Source organism: Cucumis sativus, chromosome 6, assembly GCF_000004075.3.
Source record: "Cucumis sativus cultivar 9930 chromosome 6, Cucumber_9930_V3, whole genome shotgun sequence".
Classification (NCBI taxonomy): domain Eukaryota; kingdom Viridiplantae; phylum Streptophyta; class Magnoliopsida; order Cucurbitales; family Cucurbitaceae; genus Cucumis; species Cucumis sativus.
In genome coordinates this window covers 16,958,684-16,977,998 of record NC_026660.2, presented here as the reverse complement: position 1 = coordinate 16,977,998, position 19,315 = coordinate 16,958,684, and the positions used below count along the sequence as shown (strand labels likewise).

The following is a 19,315-nucleotide window of genomic DNA, read 5'->3' as shown; positions in this document are numbered from 1 at the left end:
AATAAATTTGAAGAAGAATATACGTTCATCAATGCATTTATGAAAGTATACTAATTGGTTTACAATCTAAATCACTGTAATTATTAGTTCTAAATATTTAAATTGGATAACTTCCAAAGTTTAATTAATACTATAAGTTTCTCATCATATTTTTCAACAACTTTTAGGAAAGTTATATTGATTCATTCGCACTAGTTTAGGTTTAAATGATTTATTAATTTTAAAGTTAAATGGATACATATTTAAGTATGTTCTTTTCTAAAATATTAATTTAACCATTCTACAATAACAATGGTATCCTTGAAACTCTTTCCAATTTGCTGCATGTTTACTAGCTGTCACTTTTTTTTTCTTAGACTACTTTTTAAAAGCAAAATACAAATAAAACCAATAAACTAAATAACTAAAAAGAGTTGGTCAAAAGAGTAGAGTCCACTTTTAGGGATGTTCTTCAAGCCACACAACAGTAAAATAAAATCTTCGAGCATGGATAGCTAATCATGTTTTAGTGTTATACCTACGATTGACCAAAAGGCAATGATATGAATAAGAAAAAAGAGAAAACTTGTTGACACTTCATTCTTTAAATTGTTTATGTTATATGTTTAGTATAAAAGATTAGGAGAAATCTTCCTAATATAGGGAAGGCCCAAAAAAAAAAAAGTTCATTTGGCATCAAGTATATTCTAACACACTTGAGATGAAAGGTTAACCTTTCTCCCCTACATATTTAAGACCAAATCTATGTAACAAATCTACAACATATGTTATTAACAACCAAAAAATCTATAGTCTAAATCTTTAATCCTAATATACGAGAGAAACACTTATTTAAGTTCAGTATTAATTAAGAATTTAATAATGGGGTTTGTTAAAAAATAGAACAAAAACAAAAAATATTTACATTGTTCTAAGGTTTGAAATAACAAAAAATTCACTTGATTAATCGGTCACGCACGTTCACAAAAAGCTTCTAATTTAAATGATCTTATAATATAGGTTTAAAAGATCGTTTAGATATTGGTATACGATCGTTTTAGATCTTAGTAAACAATCGTTTGAATTTATCACTTAACTATATTTTGAGATAGACAATGATAGTGGTCTATCTCTATCGATTCGAGATAGACGAAGGATCGTTAATTTAACTATTGGTACCAATATCTAAATGATGTTGGTACACAATCTTGTACCAAATCTAAACGATCTCGGTACACTATCTTGTACCAAATCTAAATGATCTTGGTACACGATTTTGTACCAAATCTAAACAATCTTGGTATATGATCTTTTACCTATATCGTTTAAATATTGGTACACAATCATTTAGATCTTGGAATACAATCGTGTAGTCAAAAAAGAAGACGAAGGAATACATGGTAATGAAAAAAGAATAAGGAGATGAGGCTAAAGATGAGAGGTAACAAAGAAGAAATTCTAAAAGCGAAGATGAAGAAATCGCGAACAAGAAAAAGTGAGAATATGAAGAAGGAAAGTAATAATACGAAGAAAATGCACAGACATTCAACGCAAAATTCAAAATTATCATGGGCAAATCTGAAAATTTTTAAAAGTTAATAATGACATGATGAGCTTTTATTTTTTTGTTACACGAACGGTAAATATTTTTAAATTTTGTTCTATACATGTTAAAATTAATCTTTAATAATTGCACCCTTATATTAAGGTGTAGGGATTAATTTTTGAATTGAATAGGTGACTTGGCAAAAATACAAAAAAAAAAAAAAAATGATAATCCCAAAAACTCAAATGATCTTGGGTCTAAAAGAATCTTCAAATTTTGGATAGCAAACACATCATAACATAATTATTATCGGAGACTTCTTCACTTTTTTATTGGAGTTAAACTTGTGCCAAATCTAGAACAATTCACTGTCTACGGTCAAAAACAAGTCACCGGAGTCGACTCATGTTATCTACAACCGATACTCACTCCAACCGAAGTCTACCCACATCGGCTACATTATCTAGATGAAAAACTCAACGTTTCTCTCACTAGATTTGCATAAAATCTTTCTCTCTCTAGGTTTGTTATCTGGTTGTCTATCTCTTTTTTCACTTTCTTCTTTTTACCGTTTTGAGATATAAAAGAAGAAGATGGAAATAATTACAAAAATGTTATTGAGACAAAAATTACAACTTTACCCTTCAACTACAGTGGACTTCGATTGTACTTGAGGAGTAGTTAAGTTCTACCTATCTACAAATAGACAAAGATAAACATAGATAGCAGATAGACAAAGACCACGTGGTCTATATATGTATAACCTTGATAGAACTAAAAGACTATCACCATCTATCCTAGACAAAGATAGACCATTGTCTATCTCAAATTGATATAGTGATAGATATATATTTTATGAAAAAGATTCAAACCTTAGCCAACAAATGTGATAGTTTAGGGTTCATTTATTTGCATGCATATAATATTGGAAAGTTCTTATATATAAGAACTTTAAAAAACTTGATATACAATTGTGATAGTTTGGGATAGATCACTATTACTGTCAATCCCAGATAAATAGAGATAGTGGTCTCTCTTTGTGTATCCCATATTAATAGAGATAGATCTATAATTTGAATAATAATCCATTTTTAAAGTGATAGTGATTGGGATATATATTTCTGTTTTCTTGTAGTGAGACATTTTCCTCGCCTAGCTTCATCTCACGTTGAACTCCAAATGCCTAATTGTACTTAAACGCCAAATGTCTTCTTGCATCGTTTTGCTTCAACACAAATCAAAACTTCAAACGCCTAACACCAGCCTTCCAAACTCAAACTCCTTTCAAATGACTTCTCTTAACACTTAGTCAGAAATTAACCCTTCTATTCCAGACACGGGTCTCATCACTAGACGCATGGAAGTTAATTATTCAACCTAACTTTAAGTTAATTATTCAACCTAACTTTTCCTAAATCTTAATGCAACTAAGTTGATTTGAATTGGCCTGCTTTTCCTTTGTTCAAATTAGGCGAGCTCAATTTATAGAACGATTTAGTTAGCTTTTCTAATTAATTTACTTCTATGAGTAAATGTCTTGCATAAATTGAACTTGGCTCACCCAAGCTAGGCTATTTTAATTACTATTTTCACCCTAATTTACTTTTTCTGCAATTTTACTTTGTTCACAGCCAAAGCCAATCTTAAAACACCACCCATCGGTTACCTCGGATTGGAAATTGTTTACTGATAAACTTTTCGTGCTTCTTATGTTCGACCTAGACTTGCCACTGAAACTAACTATTTGTGTGTGATTTAGTTTAATTATCTAGTTAGTCATTTACAAGCGACAGTAAAAGGCTACATCACAAATATATCATGGAAAATGTCGTTGGAACACAAACTATTAGGATTTTTGTGCTCAAAGCCTCATAGTCAATTAGTTTTTTAATAATTATTTAATCGTGAGATATTAAATTATCCATTAAAAGTAAAAATTCAAAGTTGCTATATGTAGTCTTGAACAGTATGCAATTGACATATAGGTTGATCAAGTTCAAGAAATAATTTAAATTAAAGGTCTATAGTATATGGATAAGGTCAAGCTCCTTATGTGTGTGACACTATGGAGTTGTAATAGTTACAAATTGTTTTATCCATATCATTCATGCGGAAACGTGTTTGAGTAGGGTATCCTGTAAAAGAGTTTGTATAAGACTGTACCGCAAAATTATTAATATCTTTGTAAATTCGTTAATTGATGAGATTAATATTTCATAATATTTTCATGTGTGATTCGTCTTAATCTTGAGTATAATATAAACTATTGTTTGTGAGGTCTTGTGTTTCGGTTTGCATGGGTGAAAGTGACCCAAGTTGTTAACTTAATAAGCCCCACCATTTATTTTCAAAACTTGACTTAATATAGAGATCTAAGAACATAACTTTACAAGATGAAATTTTCATTTGTTCCGACATAGATAAAGTAGATGATTAATGATTTTATGTGTTGATTCTGAAACTTGAACAAGAGGTCCTACCCTCTCACTGTTCCAAAGGGACCTAGTTTATGAGTTAGATTATAGACAAAATTGTTTATTAGAGGAATTATGATACTTAAGAAAAATGAGGTAATTACAAGTGTAAAGCCTCATACATAATTTAATTAATCTAACTGTATTTATGAACAACTTGTAAACGGTTTACTTGGTTATACTTATTATCGTCATGGACACAACTTAACCTACAATGTACAACTCACACGCTTCCACATGTATAAGAGTTCAATTATAGGTTTACATAGTGTGGTTTACCCAATAGTTAAGAAATGAAGGTTAAAGAGCTTAGTTAATTAATAATATATGATCATTACAGCTTACGATGTGTAGGTGCACAGGAGTCTCATGGCTCTTTCTAGTTCAAGCTTATGTCATTCTGATACAATTAAAAGGTGTTTTAATTTAACATTTATTTGAATGTCATACAAATTATGTATTGTATGAAAATGAGTTTATTTGAATGAGATTCAAACAAATAAATTATTTAATTTAGAAAAGATTGAATTAAGAAATATTGTATAGTTTCGTGAGTTTAATTTAGAAAATAAGTTATTTTGGAACAAATTTAAATGTTTGACTACCACAAACCATACCTTTTTATATAAAAGTCCATTTTAAACCGTTTTATTACACAACTTAAATAAAAATAATTTTTTATAAATAAAATATTTTCTTCATAGTCAATCAAATTAATAATAATTATAAACATCTTTTAATATGAGATATTTGTGATACATAAAGAGTTATCCTAATAAGGTTAGGAGTAAGCCAATAGAGTTATTCATAAAAAAGGTGCCCAGGGAGCCCTTTGTACACGAAATATCTGCACAATCTGAGACAACCATTCTGCATAGATTTTCTCTAGAAAATGTTCTCCCAATTTTAAAGGGTTCTCTAAAAATCATGAATGTTTGTGAGAGTCGTACCAAGGAAGGAAGATTTGGAGAAGGAGCTCACCGTCAGTTGAAGGAGAAGATTTTGTTGTGGTTAGTCATCAAAACAGTATGGTGCGTATATAGCCTTCTTGTTTTTTCATTTAAGAAATCAAAGAATGTGATTTCATCCTTTCCGTTGTGGACCGGATTGAAGCATTTGATCCCTTCATAAATCCACAAAAAGAAAAGAAGCATTATGAAATTTGGAATTGTCCATAGAACTACATTACATAGTGCATAAATTAGAGTTTATCAATATATTTCAATGATCGGCAACTTCTGAAGCTTATATTCCATCAGATCCATCCTCTCATCCATTTTCTTTGCCATTTACTTTTGTTTGCTCAGGTTTCAAATGCTCTGATACGAATTGTAAGGATACCACAGAGGTATCTTGTATATTGCAAAATATATTCAAATACAGAAGAAACACTAATGGTGATTTGATGACAAGGGAATCAAGTAGACAATCTCAACAATGAAATAAACGACTAACACTTCAACAATTAACAAGAACAAAAATTCCAAACAACTTACAAGACTCAACATAGAACTAAACAAAAAAACAATCACTAAACAACCTGAACCGGCTGCTTCTTCTTCACTATGAAGAGAGAATGCAGGCCACCCAAACTTCTGCCAAATTCTTCGATAACTGTCCCTCTCCCTTTCCTCTCCTTTTACTTGGAAGTTCTAACTAATTACTAGATCCCACCCGAGTGGTTCTGCTCTCCTTCCGTTCCTCTTTCATTCCCATGTGAGGCAATTATATTTTTATTTCTCCTACTGTATGTAAAACGTAATGGGGGCCTAGCAGACTCCCTCTTAAGTGACTCCCATATAGCTTCAACTTTAGTTTCAACTTAGGCTCCTCCTAATTAGTTTGAGATCTTCCATTAAAAAAAAAATGCTTCTTCAAGCTTCATATGAGATCCCCTCAACAAAATATGTTTAGGCTTCTCCAAAGAGTGAGATCCCCTCACATTCACTATATTTAGGTTCCCACTAAAATACAGTTGTATCAATATCGAACTTCTCTCAAGTTTCACAATGGCTACCTAACAAAAAGTTTCAGCAAACAAGCACAAGGATTTTCAATACCAATATATGAAGGTTGAGGCTTAGATAAATCCTATAAGCTCAAAACGTTCACCGCACAAATTTTAACTAATGAGACACTAATAAGCCTATAATTGAATAAAAGCACTATTATAAATATAATTGGTCTTGAGAATATATTTTAAGAGAGAATTATATTATTTGCAGGAGAATAAGGAAGGCATATAATGCACAAGAATAAAGGATCCATGAAATCTTACAAATCACGCAACTATATATAAAAAGAATATTTTACTAAAGTTACCCTTTGACATGTTATCCAAGATGCTCAAGTTTTACTACTTTAATAAAATCAACCAACACACTGCAATAACAACATCCTAGCAAATTGTAACAAGCAAAGAATTGCAATAGAGATGGATATCGCATTAAGGTTGGTGATCACAATAGGGATGGTGATCTCTAACACTAAAAGTTATAATCAAAAGGTTAGATTTCAGACATTGGTAAATAGCGAAATGGTTATCGTAAACACTCCTAGCTAGGTTGGGAAGAGGTTAATCTATATAAAACTGCACCCCAAGTATTACTTTGCCAGATCAGAAAACACAAGAAAATGGTAGGTAAAATGATGTATGCAAAGTTAGCATAGAGATATGCATACATAATAATTGATGATTATTAATGATCATTATTGATTTTCACACTCACGAATTAGGGTAACCGTGCTTAGTACTTTTAGGATAATAATTAAGGGATTGTTTGTTTTTCAAAAATATAGATAACCTAAATGTTTAGATGGCCAAAATTATAGGATCGTGTCCAGAAAGGTAAGGTACTAAATAATAGGTACACACACGTGGACTTGGATATAGTAAATCCTCTCAAAAGATTCAAATATATCTTCGTAGCCATGCATATGTGTCACTTTTGTAATAATACTGAACCAAAAATACAAAGTAAAACAAATTAAATCCAAAATAAAACAAACAAAGAGGCAAATTGAGATGCATATATAACATGGTTTAATTTGGATATATAGTTGACAAATATAAAAATTAAACCTTATAGTATTATAGTATTCATAATATTAAGGTTGTGGATGCAATAAAAAATTGTGTTATTGGAAAGAAGAGGAGGCGATTTACAGACTGCCACCGTCACTTCACAGTGTATTGCTTTATGGTTTCACGGTGGTAACAGCAGTGGCTTTGAGTAGTGGGGAATGAACATCTTGTTGATGGTAGATTTAAGAAGATGATGCAATGAGAAGAACGAACTTTATGTTCATGTGGTTTCAAAAGTTTTAACTATAAGTCCTCATATGATTTGAGCATTCTTCAAAGTTGATATGTCTATGACTTAAATTTTATAAGTTCCATTAAATCTTCTTGTGCATGAATTCTAAACTGAAACTAAGACTTAATTAAATTCAAAATTAAACTTAAATCATAGACACTAAATTAAAATTTTAAGACTACACGAGCTAAATGTCTACGTTAACTTAACATAAACAGCATCTAAATATAAAGTCGAAGACAACTAAAAATACCGTTACACCTAGAGAAAGAAAAGAAAAAGTTACTTTTCCCCGCTAGTTAAGAGATGAGAAAAGTTGTTAAATTGTGTTAGTATGGTTAGCGTGAAAACAACTCAAGGCACCTGTAATAAACCAAAATGTCAAAGTTTGAATAATATCCGAGCTCAATTGTTGTAATGTAGGGAGATGAGATTAAAAGACAATCCAAACAGAGTGAAAAAGGGTTTAAAAGCAACTGTCATAAATGATTTAAATGTTATTTTGAGTGGCTTACAAACACTTTAATTTTTTTCAATAAATTTTTTTAACATGGACAAGCATATCAATTTAAATTATAAACTTTCATAGTATCAATTTAAATCATCTCTATCTTTTGTTTACATACACTTGCGAAAATTTAGAGCCTAAATTGATATGTTTTATGAAAGTTTGTACTTTATATTTATATCCTTATAAAATTTTAGAGTTTAAATTGATAAAACTATTAATTTAGAATTTAAATTGATACAACTTCAAAGTTTATAGTGATATTGAGCAGAATGGTTAAGTACAGAACAATAGTGACAAGAACAATACAAGCTTAACCCAGAGAATAAGAACATAACCCAAAATCCCAAAAGTCGCAATCAAAAGCTAGAGATATTTTAGTGCAGTGGCCATATAAATTTATTAATAACAGCAAAAACTTAACATCTGCCAAGTAAGCTTTATCCTATCTATCATGTTGTTGATGCAAATGGTAGTGTTTACTGTTTAGTAAGGAGACGGAGGCAAAGGCGAAGGAAATTGAAGGTGGCCAATCGGATTCGGAGGAGGATACGGAAGTTTTTGAGGGGAAGGTGGTGAAAATCGGAAGAGATAATAAGGAACTACAGGTCGTGTGAACACTAAAGATGGCGAAGGTGCTGCAACTTCACAAGGCTTTTGAGATGGGGATGGCAATGGTACATATACAAAAGGAAAATAAGGAACTAGAGGGTTGGAAGATGGAGATAACGGAGATTGGGGCTGCTTTAGTGGTGGTGGTGGGTGTGGTTCATAAGGCTTCTCAGATGGGGATGGAATTGGTACGTACACAAAGGGAAAATAGGGAACTATTGGCTCCGAAACAAAAGGTTGTGCCACTGGCGGCTCTGATTGCTTATGCTTTTTCGGTAAAGGAGGTGGATAATGAGCATATGCTGCACTAAATTTTGATGGCAGATTCAAAGACACCAATGCAAGGAGAAGGGAGATAACAAAGGGGGGTATGCAGTTGCAATTGAAGAACCCATTTTTTCTCCAACTCCAAGCAGATGGGTTAACTTGGCCTCTGGCATTCACTAAGTTTTCATGAAGTTTTTTCTATGGTGTGGGTCTAAAAACCTATAGAAATTCAAACCAGAACTGTTTGGGATGCAAAATCAACACTGGGGGCCACCTTTTATTACTCTTACATGAAGAGGGGGGCACTGACTCATAAATAGTTGGGGCCAAAAACCATGGAAATTCAGAATCATCTTTTATTTTAATTCAATCACCAAGCCAAACAACCAGTTTAACATCTATGTGCAACAGAATTGCTAAGCAGACACTTATTGACCTCTATGTGGTGAATAATTAGCCACAACTTCACATCTAAATGCCTTCTCCTAATCAATGATAGCTAGGAAACTTCCAAGATATTTAATACAACATCATGCCAAGAAGAAGACTTCACTGTTAATTGATATAAAAAATTTTAGTCTAGATTTTTATTGCATATGGCCGCTATACAGTTAACTGTCAAGCAAAATTTGAAGTTAGTTACCTGCGGTGCCACGGATTCGTATGTGGAATGACCAACGATATAGGCTGATTTTGGTGTGTTGGAGGACGCAGGAACTCTCCAAATTCCTGCTATAGCACCTGAATGAATCTCTCCATGAAAAAATAATAGCAATAAAGATAAAATTGAATAAAAAATTTTATTGATTGAATTAGTAAACAGAGTAAAAGCGATGCCATGTAAAGAGAACTACCTTTTTGAGCTAATTACTTGTCAACCATGTTGCTCTATTCGTTACAATAGTACCACTAATTCAATTCAATCCAACAAACAAGTCGTCAGCTACTAATACACCTCAAATATCCTATATTAACTTTATAGAGATTCAGAAAACATTCTAATTGGACTCCCACCATTGTTACAAAACTTACTAGCCTTTTAATACGTCATAAATACTGTAGTTCAAAATATTAATCCACCATGCCAAAATATGTGTGGGAATGTATTCAATGTGCAGGGAAGAAACAACAGTTTATGAAAATTGTATCACATATATCTTTGAATTCTGAAGCACTGGCATAATTGTACATCAAAATTCAATTGCACATATGACTATTGAAACACTTTGAATCTAATCCCCTTAATTTACAAGCAACTTTAATATTCAATGGGGTCGGCTACAATTTGGCTATCTTAACAACAGCATGTCTAACATATAATCCATGCATAAGCAGCTAGTAAAATGTGCACTAGAAGAAAACACATCTCCATTTAAATTGGTCGTCCTGTCTCTATAGCTTATTCACCTTTTGCCGCCAGATCCAGAACCTGACCTCGGACCTGGATGTCGTGAGAACTGTAGTCGCAAATAATTAGATTCGGGATCTTGTTCATCCATTTTATAACCTGTGAAAATCAGATACATTTTTTAGCAAATCTATCGTGTATTCTTTCAACAAAAATTAAACATCAACAAGTTGTCACATGAACAATGAAACTACTTCCATTTAAGAAAAATTTATTAACATGCACCTAGATGTTTCTTTAATGGGAAACAGAATCTTATTAATAAGATGAAATTACAAGACTAGCTCACAAAAGCTGGAGTCATTAAAACCCACTATACTTCGTAAAGAACTCCATGTCACGTAATCTTGAAAATTCCTTCTATTTATATCAAAGTATAACCACACATCTCCGAGCACTGCTCTAACTGCGTTAAGCCACAGCATTTAGCTCTCTTTGAAATGAATGGCCATGAAAAGAAGAAAGGGGGTTCTTTGGTTAGTCAAGGAAAAGTCAAGAGTCTGTTTGATGAAAGTGTGAAGCAGAAATCTCGCTTCAGCAATAAAATCAGTTTATCTTTTGATAAACTTGATAGTATGGAATTTCATCTCAAAACCAATTGACAATGAGAGGAGTAACTCATCTATCTTATATGGAGTATGAGTCTCCCTGGTTTTTCCAATGTGGGACTCTCAACTTCTCCAACATCTTCTAACAGAAAAAGAAAGGGAAGTAAAATCAAATCCTAAAAGAAAACAAACGAGAAAAATACTCAAATCCTAAAATTACCCTTAGAATTTATATACTGGACATAAACCAAATAAATTTTCCAAGTCCAATCAAAGCTCCTAACTAGACCAGAACTCCTCGACACAAGAGTATACTCATAGCCACGCCCAATAACCAGAAAGACATGATGCACATGCATGTATACACAAGTTCAGTAATAATACAAACATGATAAGAATTTTTCTGAAGAAACGATGTTCTACAATTAATTCAATTCCAACCCTTTCTACCAGAGTAAAAAAGTAGCTACAAGGGAAAAATATTGCTGCTATAGGAACTGCAAAGGTCAATATGGAAAAACGAGAATATACCTTGCAATGCACTCATGGCAGTTGCTGCACAGGCTGGGTTTGCAAAATCCACAAAACATAATATTAGGGGGTCCCCACCACGCTATAAATTGAAACAAAATTAACACAAAGAAGAAAGTAAAGGTTAGCGCAAGTTCGAAAGTTAACAAAGAAAATTCGAAAACAACAAAACAGTAACTAGTAATGGACTATTACATGTTTAGATTCTTTGCTCACAAGTCTTAATTCTTTATATCCCACAAAGGGGCGGAAAATATCTACATTTGAGTGAAGGAATGTAGTTTTATGTGTACATATATATGAATAAAGGAATGAAGTTTTTTTTCGTTTTTTGTAAATAATTGAAAGGTAAAAAAAAAATCAAAATAAGTTTGCTTGTGGCATCACCACCTATAAAAAGGATACGAGCTACTTCCCGCCGGGAACTATCTGGAGGAAGTCCTTCAACATATAAAGTGTTGGAGGCATCAGGAGGAAGAGGGACAGTTTCACGTCCAGGTCTGCTCATCGAATCTACAGGAAGATGATTACCATACTCAAGATTTCGACCATTGGGTGCAAGATCAGGAGAAACTGCAGGAGGACGACTCATTACAATAGGATCAGGTAATAATGGCCCAGGCATTCTGTTCCCAACTGGCATTCTGTTTGCAACAGGCCTTCCCATGCCCATTTCTCCATGGGTAGGTACTTCTCCGGAAGTAAAAGAAGAAAGTTGCTTCAGAAGCAATTACGAAAACTTTTCAGCATTCAAACTGCGAGGCAAGAAAAGAGAATAAATCTAGATTTCAGTCATACCACACTCTGGAGATAACGATCATATGCCGAACCAATTGTTTGTGTATCTTTTACAGACCGAGGACCACCACGATCATCACTTGTTAAATAATTGTGCATATCATGTCCGGTAGACAATCCAGAGGCTGGAAGTTCTGCAGAGAGTGAAAGCAGAGCATAATTCTGTTTCCAATTTACAAAAAGGAAAACAGCTAAGAAGATCAAAAGAAGAAGAATAAGGGAAGATCGCGGGGGAGGTGGGGAAAAGAGAGCTCATTCCACACATCAAAGGACAGATGCCATCAGCAACGTAATAAAAGATATGTTAAAAGGGAAAAGCAAGTCAACGAGTACAGAAAGTTCAATCGTACAATGATAATATTTAAATTAATTGTTTATGTATCTAATCTCTTCATCCTCACAATCCAAATACTATATAACACTACTTTAAGTATTAGAGTTGGTGGGCTTCCCTAAATATCTTTCCTTTTTTAACTCACTGTACTATTCTATTTATTCCCCCCTCTTGTACCTTTTGTAACTATCAGAAAATAATAAGAAGAGAAATATCATGTTTTTTCTCCCGGTACTCAAGTTTCCCCGTAATTCGGTGTTTTCGTTGGTTTATCACTTTCAATATTAAGTTCAATGGACAGGAAACCTCTGTAAAAGCAAAAGTAAATAGAAAATCGAAGTCTTAAACAGAACCATTTGTAACTCAAGTGAAATTTTTCATCCAAACCCAAAAAACCTCAACTTCTAGTTTATGAAACCAAGTGAATAGCTCTTCATGAAGGCTTCAAGATTATTGTAGGATGTCAGTTTGTCACCAATAATATGTTAGCAAATATGGATCAAGCCCAAAAGAAACTTCATGGAAGTATCTAAACATCATTAAGTTAGGGGATCATAATATGCAAATATTAATTATACCCGGCATATGTTCCTAAAGCTTCTTGTAATAACAACCAAGTGAACTTCAAAATTTAAAGAAAAAAAAACAAATCTTAAGCAACAAACATTATTACTGTTATCAAAAGTCTAACATCATCTTATTTTAACAACTAAAATTTATGAATCAAAGCAAAACCCTATTGAGGATGATGCCACGCAATTGCCATTGCATTGATTTTTGTCTCTCTAGCTCTCCGCTCCAAGCACCCATTCTCCCTTTTTTATCTATTTTGCTGATTAGGTTTTCAACTCCCTCCGCTACCAAGAGTTTCAAATGTATCCAAATCCCATCTTATAATCCCTTTCAAAGTGTGCAGCAACTAATATCATTTTCCCAAATGTCCACTTAGTTGTTAACTCCCTATCTCCTCCAAAATTCTTGATGTTTCACCCAAGAGTTCTCCCATCTAAAAGGGCATGGTCCCATCAAGCTCCCTCAGTCCCTACGCATTTAAAAGTGATCAAAAACTCGATCTAGCCTTCTTTATTGTCTTCAACTCTTGAAATTTTTTAACCATCCCTTTCTTTTAATAAAACACAGATATTTCATTAATAGGATGGAACTTTTTTTTATTGAAATAAACAGCTTTCATTGAAAAAAAAAATGAAAGAATAAACCGGCGCACAAAAACCCAAGCCCACAAAAAACAAGGGACCGCCACTACAGGAAGGGGGCTCACCTATATAAAATCATGGTCAAGAGGATAGTTACAAAAAATTCTTCGAAATCGAAGCCCAAAGCGAAACATGATACCGAATAACCGACCAAATCTCCCCACTCCCCTTCCGACTCCCCTAAACACCCTCCCATTCCTCTCATCCCAAAAAACCCACAATATGGCATAAACACAAGCACGCCAAAGAAACCAGTCTCCTTTCCCACAAGGCGAATTGAGAAGGATATCCTCGATCATCCCTAACATTTCTATGACAACCATACAACAAGCAAAAAGTCTAAAGAAAATTATCCCAAACATGACTCACCAGCTCACAATGCCAAAGAACGTGATCTAAGTCTTCCTTTGTCTTCTGGTAAAATACAAAAGAAACGACCAACTAATGAAGGCAAAATCCTGGACAGCCTATCCAGCGTATTGGCACGGCCATGAAGAACCTACCAAGAAAAGAACCAGACTTTTTCAAGGACCTTAGTCCTCCAAACAAAAAAAAGACCGATTCACCCACGGGGATAGGGTTAACCAAACAAAAATCCCTCCAAAGGAGAACTCCAAACCCTCACATCTCTCCTCCCGAGATAGAAAGAATGGCTCTCAAGAAGAGGAATCAAAACTGCCACATCCAATGTTTCCCTATCAGGAGGAGCACAACAGAACCCAAAGAAGAAAGAACAAGAGTTCCCATTCCAAACCAAAAAGTCAGCCACAAAATGATTTTTCAAAGAAGACAAGTCATACAAACTAGGGAATAATCCACATAGCGGTCATTCCCCACCCAAAGGTTTTCCCAGAAATACATCTCTTCCCACCCCCACCACACACCAAACCCACAAAAGAAGATCAGGGAGCTCTTTCTAGACATCTTTCCACAGATTACAGTAAGTGCCTTTAACCCCCTTATTCAGCCACTCAAAAGGGCGAGGACCATGTTTACTTCCAATAGTCCTACACCATAGAGAATTGGGCTCAAGGAGAAAACGTAAAATCCATTTGGCTAAAGTGGCTTTGTTACAGCTGTCAAGCACTCCTAAGACACACAACCAATCCACTAGAGACTGCACAAAAATATCTCTAAAACTCAACTGAGGCACGTTATTTCATTTTGATCGTGGTGATGTCATCAACTAAGACTAACTTATCCAAATTCAACATGCTTTTAATTGTTGCTCCGACTGAAGATTTCTTTACTAGTCTCACTACTAAAGTCTCTCCCAAGAAACCACTATCCCTCATAGCAGCCAAATAGTTTCCCCACTTCATTTCATTCCTTCCTCAACTCTTTGTTGCTTCCTTTCATACTATACAGCAATCTGCCTCTCAAAAACACCCAATACTCAACTTTTAAATCCCTGTAATCTCCTCGAGCTCCAAAGTGTTTCTATTACATGTGTATCCACCCTTAGTTTAGATTCTAGTATGACCACTGCATTTGGATAGACCTCCCCTATCATTTATAACATTACACTATTCCCCAACCTCCAACCCCTCATTTTCCTCTAGTATGCTTTCATTAGCATAATTGATTGCTGAACATTTTTCCAATGAACAAAAGTGCAAGACCATTGAGAAAGGTGAACTTTTTCTTTTTAACATTAGGAAAAAAAATGCTAATGAAATGAAAGAGACTAATGCTGGATAGAAAACTCCACAAGGGAGAGATCAAAGAAGTAAAGGAAACAAAAGTAACAAAAGATAAAAAAAAAAAAAAAAACAGTAAATGTCTAAACACAATAAGAAACTACTTGGGAAGAAGCATAAAAGCGGATCAGTTACAATAAATAACTGAAGAATTTTGGCTAACACTTGAAAATGCGTACCATTACCAAAAAATTGATACAAGGCCCCAGACCCTTTGCTGAGCAAAGCCATGGAGTACTAAAAACATTAAAGAGATCTTCCTAGAAAAGAAAAGGAAAAACAACAAGGCAGCAGAAGGTGGAGGGAGGCTTTGATTATCTTTGTAAGAAGAAGAGAAAGATCCTCAAATCCAATCCAATCCAAATCCACTCTCTTCAAAAACCTGCTTTCAACTCTCCTTCTTCTTCCACTTGCCGATACAAAACAAAACCCACTTCATATTTCTCCATTCTTCACTAAAATCCCTCACTTCAAATTTTCATTTCTACGATCTCTATTCTCTCTACTTACCCCAACTTTTTCTGGATCACATCCTTCTTCTTCTTCTAGCTCATAATAATGGAGGTGTGAGACAGTGGATTCAGTATATAGAAGACTTAATCCATGAGGGTTCTCTGGATGGTCAGTATTTGCAGCTGCAAGATGAGAGTAATCCAACTTTTGTTTCTGATGTGGTGACTCTTTTCTTTGAAGATACCGAGGAACTTCTCGATACTGAGAATCACTATAGCACAGCCACCTGTTGACTTCAAAAGGATTGATAATCTTGGACACCAGCTGAAGGGCAGCAGTTCCAGCAAAGGTGCACTTGGGAGTGAAAAATGCCTGTATTGACTTCCAGAGCGCCTGCAAGCAACAGAGTCCTGATTGGTGTGAAGAAGCTCAGCTATCTATATGCACTGCAAAAGTGGATTTTGAATGCTGGTAGATCCATCCCCGCAGACTTGAGTTTCTAAACTGACAGAATCCATGGAAACCAAGATTTTCCGTTCGTTCCTATGGAGTCTTCTTCCTCTTGATCTCTAGGTTCTTAAATTGACTGTTACTTGTGCTTGTACAAATTCAAAACCGTTGCCTTTTTCACTCAGAACGCCATTGTTTTCTACAGCTGATTTCGACTTTCGATTCTTAGTGTCTGGTTGAGCTGACCTGTTTTTATTGAATGGACTCCAAGAAGATTTTCTGGGTGCTTTCAAGGAGGCAAATACTCTCTTGGTCTCTTATAAAAAAAATAGAAAACAAAACAAAACAAAAAAGAGATCTTCCTAACAAGCACCTGCAAAAAGACAAAAGAAGAAAAGATGCATCGATGTTCTTTTCTTCTTTTTTTCTCCCAATAGAAATCTTCAACACCTCCAAAATATTAGATATAATTGGAAAGCCTTCTCTCACAATTTATGAAGTCACACAAATAATGACTCTCTTTGACAGATTGTCAACATAGAGGTACAGCAACCTTCTATTTAGTGAGCAGAGTGGAATGAATTTTCTCCACTACTGAGGACCAAAACGATTAATAGTTTAGGTTTCCCCAAGATGGCATACCATACAGATATATGACAAAGACAAGCTACCTCTGGCACAATTAAGATTCATTGTAATGGTTTCTTCCTTGATATCGTGAAAGTTTATGTTGTATGAAGGGTTAATAAAGTTTATTATCATCCCCTACGAATTTTCAACAAGGTTCAAAATATGAAGTAAAATTTCAAAACCAACTAAAGTTGAAAACAAGAGCATTATCACCAAGTTTCAATTCATGAAGACATTAAAACTTTTAATGCGACCCTTGCTACTACTTTTTGACAAACTTGATTTGCACATCCACCTCTGTAACAACCATAGATTTGGCCTAGTAGTAAATATGGGGCATAGCCTCGATAAAGGGTTAAAAATGATGGGTTCAATCCATAATAGCCACCCATCTAGGATTTAATATCCTACAAATTTCCTTGACACCAAATCAGAGGGGTTGTCCAATGAGACTAGTTGAGGTGCATGTAAGCTAACGCGGACACTCACATATATCAAAAAGAAATGGGAGAACAAAAAGACAAAAAAGCATCCACCACTATAACCATAAAAAGGAGAATTGCCTTGTATCATCTATCAGATGAAGTGCATTGGACCATCAAACTGTTTTAATGCCCCGTAAAGGACAGACTTCGAAGATCTACATAACACCCATCAAGAAGCTGGGGGAGAGATAATTCGGACTTCGAGGTACATTCTTCATTCACAATTGTGAACAACTTTATCAGAATAAACCTGAATTCAATGACTTTGTGTGAACGCTGATTATTCACAGCTAACTCAACAAATCAAACCAAACCAAAAAGTACGAGAATAATTTCATTACTTGTCCAGATATCGTTACGGAATTAAGCCCATCAAAATTCACTACCGAACTAGCTTGAGAATCATTATACAGAACCGAATTGGAGAAAAGAACACAAATTTGAGAAAAGGGGTTTGAAGTGACGACAAATTAAACATAATAAACAAACGGGCCTACCATAATCAGTACGAGGTCGTTTAAGCATGGCTGGAGAAGGAAGCAAAGGCTGCTGCCGATTCCAATAATCATCCGCCATATATGCTGCAATTTTCCAAAATTAGTGCTTGAGAAAACAGAGGGAAATGAGGATGTTGGAAAGCGGAGACAAATGAATTGACCTTCACGCACAAACTGGAGATTCCTAAAACCCTAACTGCCGATTAATTTAGAAGAATCTGTTGTTTCGGAGTAAACGTTTGGAAGCTGAACCTGAAGAGCAAAGCAAAGGTGCAGAGACGTAATTAGGATCCAATACGAGAGTCCTCACCGTAGGTGTTACGCCACAATCAATGATCCAATTTCACATCTAATCAAGTTCTTAACTAATAACTATCGACTTACTCAATTTGATAAAGTTTGTACTTTCTGTTTCTGGGGGTTTTATCCCACTGCTCATTTCTTAAAATCCATAAGCATTTTACTTCAAATTCCTAAATTTCTTGGCTAATTCCTTTTTTTATAAATATGACTTCTTTCTAAATCTAACCTTTTGGAGATCATTGTTGCCAAAAATTTAATCAACTCTAAATTTATACTTAGATCAAAACATAAAATAAAACCAAAAATTGAGTATAAATTGAACCCAAAATTTTGAATTATTTTGAATATGTGAAGCCAAACCAAACAGTATTTTTATTTCAATTTTCAATTTTTTTTTTTTTTAGTTTCGACTGTCCGAGATTTATGACAGTCGGGTGCAGTTTGATGGGCTTGCAAAGAATTATGTATGGGATTCTTTCGAAAAGATTGTGGTCGACACTCCCAAGGCTGGGTTATTTTCTTTTATAGGTTATGACAATTTTTGTGGCAGCAGCTTCTTCTATATAGTAGTTGCTAAAGAAATTGCATAGGCTACAGGGTGTAATTTGTCCACTTCTTTGATATCATCTCGAAGCCCTAGTACAAATATTGATACTAGTTGATGTTCGGATTCCGATAGGTTGTTTTGAACTCCTAAACAATGAAATTCTTTGGTATAATCAAAGATGGAATAGTCCTTTTGTTTACGAAGTTGTGATATTGGTTGTAGAGTTGTTGTTGATAGTTGATGGGAAGGAATCGTTTCTTTATTCATTTCAGAAGTCTTGGCCATGAATGTTCAGGAGTCTTGTCAATAGTATCGTTGATTAGTCTCGAGTTGATCCCACCAAGCTGAAGCACCTCTTTGAAATTTGAAAGTCACTAACTTAACCTTCTTATCATCTGAAACGTTTGCATATTTAAAAAAAAATCTACCTTTGAAGCACAATCTAGCTAGGAATTCTTGTTTTCATGTTGAGGATTATTGTGTCTTTTTGGATTAAAATCTCTTCGACCTTGGACCAAGATGGTAATAGTTATCACCCTCACTGGAAGAATCAGACTCTAGCATTAAAACCCCTCCCTAGTGGTGAACTTGATGTCTAAATCTTGCTTGATAAGTTTCTTGGATTGTGCTCTTTTTTTCATTTAGAAATGTTGATAAGGATCTTTAGCAATCTTGTATTTCCCTAGGTTTCTTGCAAAGTTTTTGCCTTCTTTT

The 19,315-nt window shown here is 34.3% G+C and overlaps 1 protein-coding gene across 11 annotated transcripts; it reads right to left on the bottom strand.

The window, feature by feature from the left end:
* Positions 1-4,733: 4,733 nt before the first annotated feature.
* LOC101222348 (RNA-binding protein 2) lies at positions 4,734-18,131 on the bottom strand. Of its 11 annotated transcripts, none has more exons than XM_004148759.3 (9): positions 18,004-18,131; positions 17,752-17,835; positions 11,989-12,122; positions 11,596-11,908; positions 11,386-11,447; positions 11,191-11,272; positions 10,111-10,210; positions 9,347-9,456; positions 4,767-5,122 (listed from the first exon to the last, which is right to left on the bottom strand). In XM_004148759.3, the coding sequence occupies exons 2-9, from the start codon at positions 17,828-17,830 to the stop codon at positions 4,983-4,985; spliced, it is 1,020 nt and encodes a 339-aa protein (XP_004148807.2). In that variant the 5' UTR covers positions 17,831-17,835; positions 18,004-18,131; the 3' UTR covers positions 4,767-4,982. The 11 variants fall into 11 exon arrangements, with proteins under 11 accessions (XP_031743543.1, XP_004148807.2, XP_004148806.2 ...); XM_004148758.3 differs by having other exon boundaries at positions 17,913-18,021; XM_031887675.1 differs by lacking the exon at positions 18,004-18,131 and adding an exon at positions 17,923-17,990.
* Positions 18,132-19,315: the final 1,184 nt, after the last annotated feature.

Excerpts from the sequence above, each read along its gene's own strand:
- LOC101222348 (XM_004148759.3), bottom strand. The coding sequence starts at position 17,830 with ATGGCGGATGATTATTGGAATCGGCAGCAGCCTTTGCTTCCTTCTCCA. Across the intron at positions 11,273-11,385 it reads TGAGCAAAGAATCTAAACAT|CGTGGTGGGGACCCCCTAAT; the intron begins GTAATAGTCCAT and ends TTCAATTTATAG. Across the intron at positions 9,457-10,110 it reads TCTGGATCTGGCGGCAAAAG|AGATTCATTCAGGTGCTATA; the intron begins GTGAATAAGCTA and ends TTTTTCATGGAG.